Source organism: Cibotium barometz, chromosome 13 (assembly GCF_041138505.1).
Source record: "Cibotium barometz isolate CiBa-2024 chromosome 13, ASM4113850v1, whole genome shotgun sequence".
Lineage (NCBI taxonomy): Eukaryota > Viridiplantae > Streptophyta > Polypodiopsida > Cyatheales > Cibotiaceae > Cibotium > Cibotium barometz.
The window spans coordinates 23,229,763-23,239,898 of NC_141058.1; the positions used below are offsets into that span (position 1 = coordinate 23,229,763).

The 10,136-nt window shown below is 40.4% G+C and overlaps 1 protein-coding gene across 1 annotated transcript; it reads left to right on the forward strand.

Annotated features, from left to right (window-relative positions):
- The first annotated feature begins 2,655 nt into the window (after positions 1-2,655).
- LOC147632507 (fe(II)/2-oxoglutarate-dependent dioxygenase 4-like) lies at positions 2,656-5,073 on the forward strand. Its single transcript, XM_086806873.1, has 4 exons — positions 2,656-2,911; positions 3,036-3,268; positions 3,484-3,826; positions 4,303-5,073. Exons 1-4 carry the CDS (start codon positions 2,798-2,800, stop codon positions 4,579-4,581), a joined length of 969 nt encoding a protein of 322 aa, XP_086662999.1. The 5' UTR covers positions 2,656-2,797; the 3' UTR covers positions 4,582-5,073.
- Positions 5,074-10,136: the final 5,063 nt, after the last annotated feature.

Here is a 10,136-nt window from a genome sequence, read left to right on the forward strand (position 1 = left end):
TAGCATCGAATGAGTCCTCTACTGCAATTGGATCTTCTTCTTCTTCATGCTTTGAGAGGAAGGCTGGCCTACCTCGGTGGGTTTAACAACTCTTTAGAGATTCTAGTCTCACTTATGCATAGCTCCATAGTCAGATCTCTACCACCACCCTTGGACCTCATTGTTCATCTCAGGCTTCCACATCTCATCACATAATGAATTATGCTCCATGAGTTCTCTCTAGGAGATCGATGAGCCTAAGAGTCCAGAGGTCAACGCATTTTTTCCTAATGTTTCTTTAATGGTTGGGTAGCAATTTTGGTGGGTTAAGGAATTAGAAGCAATCATGATTTACTGACACAACCGTGGGCTTTGTGCCCCTTCACTAAGTCTAGTTGCATATTTCAATCCCAAGGGATTCACTCGCAACAATAAAGACGAACGTCACCTGCGTGCATGAACCTCAAGAAAACCCTTTATATATGATTCTCATAAGATGATAACACCCCCTATTTAAGCTTATAAGGATACCTTTAAAAATTACTATGTCACCCCCTTCCTTATATCTATGTTTTTTCTCTAGCATTTACACACCCCCTCTCCTTATATTAAAGTATATTACTTTGAACCTTATTAAGATAACATAAGTGCTTTGAACCTTATTAAGCAAACATAAGTACTTCATGCATGCTACCAAGAAATAGATGTTAAGTACTAGCAAATCATCACTGTAAGTCACCACAACCTACTTGAATCATTATTGAAGCATGTTGTGATCATTTCTTGATATCATTTCTTAGATTTAAGTTAGGCGGGAGGCAATGGTTGCCTATGGAATGATCACAACATGCTTCAATAATGATTCCATAGGCCGCCATTGCCTCTTAAAATTTTGGAAGATCTCTCCCACACCTAGGTGCCTCATCTTATGAAGGGAGTTCACCATATTTGCACACTACAACTAGAAATCGTCATTTGCCAAGCAACTGAACATTTGCTCCATTCTCTGCGTATCATCATAATTAGCTTAATCCTTCTTAGGGAAAGGTTAGCCATAGCTTAAGCTACCTACATCTCAAAGCTGAGCTCAAATCAACCAAGGGTTAGCCAAACTCTGCAAAAAACCAGTCGGGTTAAGTCACCCATTTACGCCAATTTAAGGTGCCATTGGAGGAGTTTCTAGGCTTGGGGACTCTCTCTCAACCAACGGCAATATAGGTGTGCCAAAACCCCCATCAAATCTACCTTATACATGCTCAATTTGATCCTCCAAAATCAATTGATATTAATCACTATTTATAGCACTAATCATTATAATTAAGATGGTCATGAGTAGAAATTGGTTTAGCTGAAGGTTAAAATTAAACTTCTTGGGTTGCATTAGTCCTAGTTGAGCATAAAATCACATCATTTTGTCACTTGGGTTAACACTCGAAAGAATTTACGCATTTTTTTAAACGCCAAATTTGTACGCAATTAGACACTAGCGAGAGTCAAACTCTGAGAAGACCTTTGCAATGGTGTCAGGCAGTATCACAAATGTTGAGAAGCTCTCTAGGAATAATTGTACACTTGGGCCACATAAATGAAGTATCTTCTCATGCACAAGAAGCTATGGAAACTAATTAAAGAAAATGGACCTACTAATCCAACTGGGGATTGGATTGAAAAAGATGAACAGGCACTGCCATTTTGTACTTGGACAGTAATATTATTCATCACATTGATTCCAAAACCATGACAAAACAAGCATGGGATGACCACCAAGGTTTTTGGCTATAATAAGTTCCTAAATTACTCCTCAAATGATACTTAGTCACCTAGGATCCCTATCTTATGGTAATTTTCACCATACATTATTGTCAAATATGTATTTTGGGCATACAAAAGTACACCTTTTACAAAATTCTGGGATATAGTTGACTCCGTAGTATGGTACTGCATACACAAAACGGGCTACTGTGGTAGTGGGCGAAGTCCTTTTGCACTATATTGATGTGATCTTCATAAAAAGTCCTTATACGTAAAATTTGAAGGAGTATCCACCTTTATAGGTAAAGTATTTGTATCATGAGAACATGGAATGGGTGTGTGTGTGTGTGTGTGTGTGTGTGTGTAGAGAGAGAGAGTGAGAGATGCTTCGTCTGTGCACATGTGTAAAAATACTTGAATAGTGAATCTTATATAAGGTGAAATTTATAGCATACCTATACATGTGTAAACAGAATAGTGAATGTCATGGTGAATCTCATATAAGGCAAAATCTAGGATGAGCCTAACAACACATAATTTAAAGCTATAGTCCTTTCTTTAAGAAGCTATTCTTTTCACATCCAAAAATATTAGTAGTCGTTGCTTTGAGAATCCTTTGTATTCATGTCAAAAATAATAACTTGAAGTACCAACCTATGCTTTTGGAACCCTTTCTTTTGCTATTATTTTATAAGGGTTATGAATGTGTGAAGGACAAGTTGTTCAAGGATGCAATCCTTGGTTCTTAAGGAAACGTTTTTCTCCTCTCTTCAAAAAATATTAATGGTTACAAGTACAGAAAGAAATGTTTTTGGACCTCTTTATTGAAAAGGAAACGTTTTTCTCCTCTTCAAAAAATCCTAATTATTAGAGAGCACACCCATCATAACTTGTCCTACTGTGCTGTGTGGCTATTAGAGAACACAACCATAACTTCTCCTTTTATCTCGTGCTGTGCTGTGCTGTGCTGTGCTGTGCTGTGTGTTTTTTTTCCTTTACACTAAGGGAAAATCCTAACTATTATTATTATTATTATTATTAGAGAGCACACACTACCGACATCGTCATGGCGGCTCGCGAAGTTCCTCCCACCATCGACATCCAGGGCTTGTTAGGCGACGGGCGCAGCGCTGTGCTGCAGGAGCTTTCCCGTGCGTGCGAGGAGTGGGGCTGCTTCCAGGTATAACACACACACACTACCTCCTCCTTATTTACGTCAAGCAGCATATATTTTGTTGAGAGGGAGGTATTCGCTTGATTGATTTATTAATCAGTCAGTATCGTCGTATGATAATAATGAGCAGGTGGTGCATCACGGGGTGCCCGATCGCGTGATCGAGGGCATGTGGGTGGCCGCTCGGAAGTTCTACGAGCAGCCGGCCGAGGCCAAGCGGGCTTTCACAACGACGAGGCGGGACGATGGCATGAACTTCATGAGCAACGAGCTCACAGAGGCCACCAACTGGCTGGAAATCCTGATGGTGCGCCGCCGCCCGGGCATCTGCGACGGCTTCCAAGACGCCCGTGAAATCTTTGGGTAGTGCCTTGAACTGTTATTAGGGGTCATTAATTCAGGATTACTTTTGTTTAATAAGGTCGACATTGTGCTAGTTAACACTTTGGGTTGATCGGATCATTGCACAAAACATAGAGCTCACTTGCTATAAAAGCAAAGCTCACCATTCTTTTCGGATCTTTGAATAAGGAAATGTATGACCAATGTGGGTCTTGTTTGGATGGTTATGTGTGTAGGGAAAGCCTTCTCGACTTTGGGCATGATGTACAAAAGCTTGGCAATGATTTGTACGATGCTGTGTTCGAGAGCCTTATTGGGAAGGAAAGCATGGATAACCACAAAAGCAAAAAAGGGCTTCCCACAATTGAGAGAGTAGTCCTCACCCTCAACTTTTACCCTCCGTGCTTGGACCCCAATGCTACTACTATTGGCTTCAAAGAGCACACAGACGTGGGCACTCTTACCTGCCTCTTACAAGATGAGGTTGGCGGCTTACAAGTGCAGTCTCCATCTGGTGAATGGGTTGAACTCAAGTATCGACCCAACGTTTTTGTGGTTCTCTTGGCCGATCAAATGGAGGTTTGTGACATCTTAAACCTATGTTATAACCACCTCTCTTAGGATATATTATGGTAGCTCAAAGATATTGGGAGCAAGGATATATATATGATATATTATGGTAGCTCAAAGATATTGGGAGCAAGGAGTGCAGATCAATACTCCCCCTCCTCTTCGCCAAACAACAGGCGCATGGGATCAATACTCCCTTCCCCTCCCCTTTGCCAATAACCACACCTCCCCCACCCCCCTCCCCACCCAACAATTGGATTAAAAAGAAACGAACCTCACGTAAGGTGTGAGATATTTATATAATATAATATATTACACTAATCCCTCCCTTCTTCCCAAGGAGTGGGATATAGAGAAATGAACTTCCTCTCAACCTTCTTTATATCCCACCCAAGGAATGGATATAAAGAAATGTACCTTCCCTAAATACAAAAAAGAAAATGATAATTAAAAGGTCTTACAGGTGTCACCTTGCTGCTGTGCAGATCTTGACAAATGGACGGTATAGATCCTCTCCCCATCGTGTCATAGCTAATCCAAATAAGTTACGGATCTCTCTTCCCTTTACATTTGGACCTCCAGAGGAAGAATTTATTGCTCCTATTCCTGAGCTCATTAACCATGATTACCCATGCGTGTACCAAGGAGCCACTTTCAAAGAGTACATGATGCGCTACTTCGATACAAGTCTACCGAACCATAAGAAAGGCCTTGAATTCGCCAAGGCTCTTCTGGAGAGATCAATGAATGAAATGGAACAATAATTATCTTGATTTATTAGTTATGTTCATTTTTCTTTGGACTTATATAGAGTATTTATTTGGCCTTTGTGTTCTTATATGGTTTGTATGCTACATGTGTCATGTTTACTTTATGGACTTTTTATTCAAGAGGACACTATTTCAAAAATGCTTGTGCTCTCGGTTCATGGGAAGGTGTTAGAAATAATGTCCCAAACATGAGCTATTTTCTTGTGGTTATTTCTACCATTTATCCTTGCTGTAAGTGCTCTTTGGTGAAGAAGATTTACCAAGCATCTAGCCTACCATTTTCTCTTAATTTAGGAGCATCCCCTAGTGTCTCTCAACATTTGGAATCTACCTCTTTTAGGTGCTCAATTATCTCCACTATTTTAGCCTAGCTACTCTCCATCTTTACACCTCATAGGTGATAAAAGTAGAGCTTGGCTCTCTCTCAATGTACTTGCCTATATATTAGGCCTCTCATTTTCAATAAGATATGTTCTCATTTTACAACTTAATCTCGCCCACATTATTCTCATTTAGTTAGTGCATTCTTACTGACTTCAACTTAGTTTGATTATGCTTAAGAATGAGGTTTAATGTGTGCTCCGATCCACCTTGAATCCAACAAGGTGTGTGTGTGTGTGTGTGTGATTTGTTTAGGTCAAAGGATAAGGCTACTAGCCTTCAAATGTATGTACTCATGAAAGGGTTTCATCATTAGTCGATCAACCATCATTGAGTCATGTAATACTTTCTCTCAATTGAGCTTTATCATATCATCTCTCTCTCTCTCTCTCTCTCTCTCTCTCTCTCATGTATCTATCTCACTCACCTTGTGCACAACTCGTGACCACCATGCAATTTGTACAATGCCTAGCCTTTGATATTTTTTTGTGCAAAACCTCAATCAAGCAGTTGCCAAACCTCTCTCTCTCTCTCTCTCTCTCTCTCTCACCTTGTGCACAACTCGTGACCACCATGCAATTTGTACAATGCCTAGCCTTTGATATTTTTCTATGTTTCTGGACAGCCCATGCTACTGCTTCTTGTTCCCTCTTTACTTTAAACTCGACACACTGGCCACAGCCTGCAGCAAATCTGTCAGCCTTTCTCCAAGGGTTCTCTTCTTCTTTCAGTCGCCAAGCAGCACCAACCCCACGGCTCCTGAGCAACTAGTCAGTAACCCATCCTCATGCGCATCCTCTCAGTAGCAACACATTATCAACGTCCATCGAGCAAGTCCTCAGCCTCCAAGGTTTCTCAAAAACTCTCCACTCTGTGATCACTTACTTTTCCCCCTCCTCAACTCTCCATTTTTATGGCAGTGAGCTAGCCATTTACATCCTTTCCTGTCCCGCCAACTCATCTCCTATAGATAGCATACCTCCCTCTTTGAATTTTTTGCCAAGCCCTCCTTCTTCCATCACACACAGTCTACTCCCGGTTGTTGTAGGAGACTCCCATGCTTCCAACCAAGAGATCTCTGTATCTAATACCTCATGAGAGAATATCTTTGTCTACAGCCACCACACAACATATAACATGGCTAGCCTTGATGATGTGAAGAAGTGCTTCAACCAGCTCTCAGCAAAATGCGGCAACAGACCTCCAAGGCTCCTTGTTTCCAACTATCCCACAGCCACAACAGCCCACTCTTAACACTCCACGGTTTCCTGATCTCATGGCTAGCAACTTGCTCCCCTAATGTGCACACTTTTGCCCACGCCCCAACTCCTTGAACATCAACAATAACTAAGAAAGAAACCATGCATGCAATCTTCCGGCCTATAGGCCACCGAGCAAGTCCTCCCCCTCTAAGGCTTCTCCCCTGCTCCACACAAGATCTTTTGGCCACTTTATTGGCTCCTGTCTGCTTCAAAATTAGCTTAGCCTACTCCTCAGGCTCTAAAATACAGTAAAACACGCCGCTTCTCCTCCTGGCCTCTCCTGGCAACAGATATAGCACAAAAAAAGCACACTTATCTCTTTCCCTTGTTCTCGCAAACCTCCAGTGTGGCCCCAATTCTGGTCGCCCTACTTCTCTAGTCTCCTGCCACCCACTGGAATCTCTGAATTCTCATTGTCCTTCACGATAGAAATGCAGATACTGGCCCAATATTGCCTTCCGTAGCCTCCTCTCAGCAAATTTAGCAACCTCTGCTCGCAATCTGCTCTCCATAGGAAGCTCCACAGCCGGTCTCCTCTACATCCACAGCTTCACAGCTCCTCTGTTAGAGCTCCTCCAAGCTCTCCATCTCCACGCCAAACTCCCAATATGAGCTCTCGCAGGTCCCCAAACTGGGCGAGTTCTCCAGGAGGTTTCTTGAGCCTTCTTGTGCTGACACTTGGCATCGGCCTGCCCAGCATCCATGTCACAGGGTACCTTAATTCCTCTTTAAATACCTTGGAAATTGTGCCAAAACCTTTTTATTTTCTCTCTTTACTTTCTCTCTCCTATACATTGAATTTTATCTCAACCAAAACTCAAAACTGACTCAAACTGATTACATATTTTTGAAGCTCTTAGTATTCTGCACAGTATATACACATCATCGGTCTCTGTTTTTGTCCACACAACGTGCTAAGGACACCAACTATAGCAAGGCAGATGTCATGCCATGTATTGCATAGAAAGATCTCAAACTCTCCACCAACCTTCTATACTCAACCTCTTGTATTCCTTCATATCCACAACTATAGAAATATCTTCCATAGAATTAAGCTTCGCATCAACATCCAATGCCTTCAAAATTTATCCTGCAAACTTTTGCAGGAGAAAAAATTCCATCTAATTCTTGCTACACCTCAATCCCCAAACAAAAATGCATAAGCTCAAGATCTGCCATTTTAAACTCTAAACTCAACATGTCCTATGTTTAGATCCTCTTCATGATTTTTTGTCATATAATGAGATCGTCCACATATAAGACAATGATGAGGTATCTTCCTTACTCTAAGAAAAGATACAAATTTGTATTTGATGGGCTTTTAAAAAGATTAATACTTACAAATAAAGCATCTATTTACTATTACCATGGTCGAGGGGCCAAAATGTTTCAACCCATACAATGTCTACACACCTTATTGTCTGAATTGGATATCTCAAACCAAGTTAGTTGTATCACATAAATCTCAGCCTTGAGATGACCGTTTAGAAATGTCGGCTTCACATACATTTGCAATATCCCATAAGTGGCCAAGGGTAGTATTGTATGAATAGTGTGTATGAGTAGTGGTTAATCTAGCTATGGGGGGTTGACGTCTCCTAAAAGTTGAACCCTTCAACAACCAAGAAAAACCCTTCACCCATGAGCTTTTCCTTATACTTATCCAATGTACCATTAGAATTTTACTTGGCCTTCTAAACTTGCTGCTTGGTGCCAGTAACCTTCCATTTTGGAGGACTTTCCATAAGATCCCAAGTGTTGTTTCTCATGATTAAGTCATAGTTTGATTGTATGTCCCCCCTCTAGTTTGCATATGCTAATCTTTTCTCTAAGATGTTTGCTCTTGTACTTTTATTATCTTAGACTTCAAGGTCATATTGATAATGTGAGCTGAGGCCCTCTTTGTCGCCTCTATTCTGTTAGATTTGCTAATATCTATTGACTCTTGTGTGATTGCCAATGGAGCTTTCCCATCCAAAAGCTACTTCACCCATTTTAAGGATATGTTACATCATTGCATAGGCTGCCATAGCCAAGGAGGGCTCCGAGCTCTTAGTTACCACCTAACCATAGAGGAATGTGGATAAGTGTCCACACTGATGGGCTTATATAATGGTCTACCTGCCCACACTAGCCCGACCTCCCACGATCCTCTAACCCAAGCACCTCATGCACCTGCAGACTCGCCACACATGCTTCGGCATGCAGATTCTGTGTTTGGTCGAGCTTTGTCCACTACTACTACAAGTGACTCACACATGCTATTATTACAGGCTACGTGATATTACTCCCCCATTCTAGAGAGTTTTCATTCGCAAAAACAAATTAGGAAACATTGTTGGTAAGCATATTTAGTTGTTCTCACTTGAGACCTTTTCTAGTTTATCCTTTCACTTAACAAATGTACATAGTAAAACCTCATGTTTTAATCTCTAAACCAAAACTTCAAGTAAAACTACGTGCCCTAGTTTTTTCATGCCACTAGCACAAAATTTAGATGTACTTGAGATCTCTTTTGGAACTCAAGTTTGTACACTACACTACCAACCATTTTTAGACTATGCTACTAAATATTTCTAGACTACACTACCATGCTACACTACCAACTTGTTGACTCTTCTCCTTGCATATCTCTACAACCGTAGGAGATCTAGATTAGAGTCCATAAAACAACGTAAATGGAGTAAATCTAGTTATGAACAATAAAAAACAGATTCTTGGGGTGAGAAGTACTCCTCTCCACTAGATTATTCATCTATGCACAAGTATATGCTCTAGAACCTCGTTGGGTTTTCATTACCTTCAATCTACAGACGGTTGGCCTCACTCTTACTTAGAGTGATATTTAACCTTTGAAGGTTTTCCTTCAAAGATGATTATCAAACTTTCTATCTCTACCTAACACTATATCTACGGGCAAGCCATATAGTTTGTAAGTAAAGAGTCTTATTAGTTGGTCAAATGTTGGCCTTTTTGCTTTTCCCTTCAAGAAGAGTTTTTGTCCACAAAAATGGTTTAGAAAGTTATAAACAAGTGTTTGTATGTAGACCATATGGTCATTTATGCTTGTAACTTCCCTAAGTACTATGACAAGGAAAGCAAGACACACAACACATATTTTCTCTAAGTTTGCGACCAAGGAAACATGCAACACTCATGTTTCATCTAGAACACCAAACCATAGTTACCACTTGAAACTATGAAAGATGTCAATAAAACACATATTACTACTAAGGCATCGAATAACATCATGCCTTTAGTATACTCCAGGAGTTCTCAAATCCTCCAAAACTTCATAATGAATGTGCTCAGACATTCAAGGAAATTCCTTTACATGTTCTATGATATCAAAGATGTTTTTCGCTTATGGTTAGAAACTGCATGGACTTTAATTCAACTTGTTCTTCTGTAATGTGGTAAATTTCAATTGACCTTACAGATAGTCTAAGCAAAGCTACACTTTCCTCTCTCCAAAAGTTCTTACATTCATCCAAGAACTCTTTACACATCTTTTTTTGCAACGAAGTTGATTTTTACATAGATAACGTCTATGTGATGTATAGTGTCTACGCACTACTAGAAAATCAAGAGATGTACACCAATGAGAGTACCACTCCCATCCCACAAACGAGTAGATACATGCCTATCCACATGTCTACTCTTGAAACCACGTTGGTTGCTTGGCAATACATATCTATCTCTCTATCGCCAACCATGTCTTTACGAACATGTTTATGGGCTATCTATGGTCACATCCAAAAGCTAATAGCACCATCCAAACACACCTCTTCAAGTGTGATCTCACTAGACACATCTACTAGGTGAAACAATATTGTAAACCATTCAATTCCAGGAAATGATTTACTATAAAGTAATAAATGAGAAATTCTTTATCGCTTACCCAAT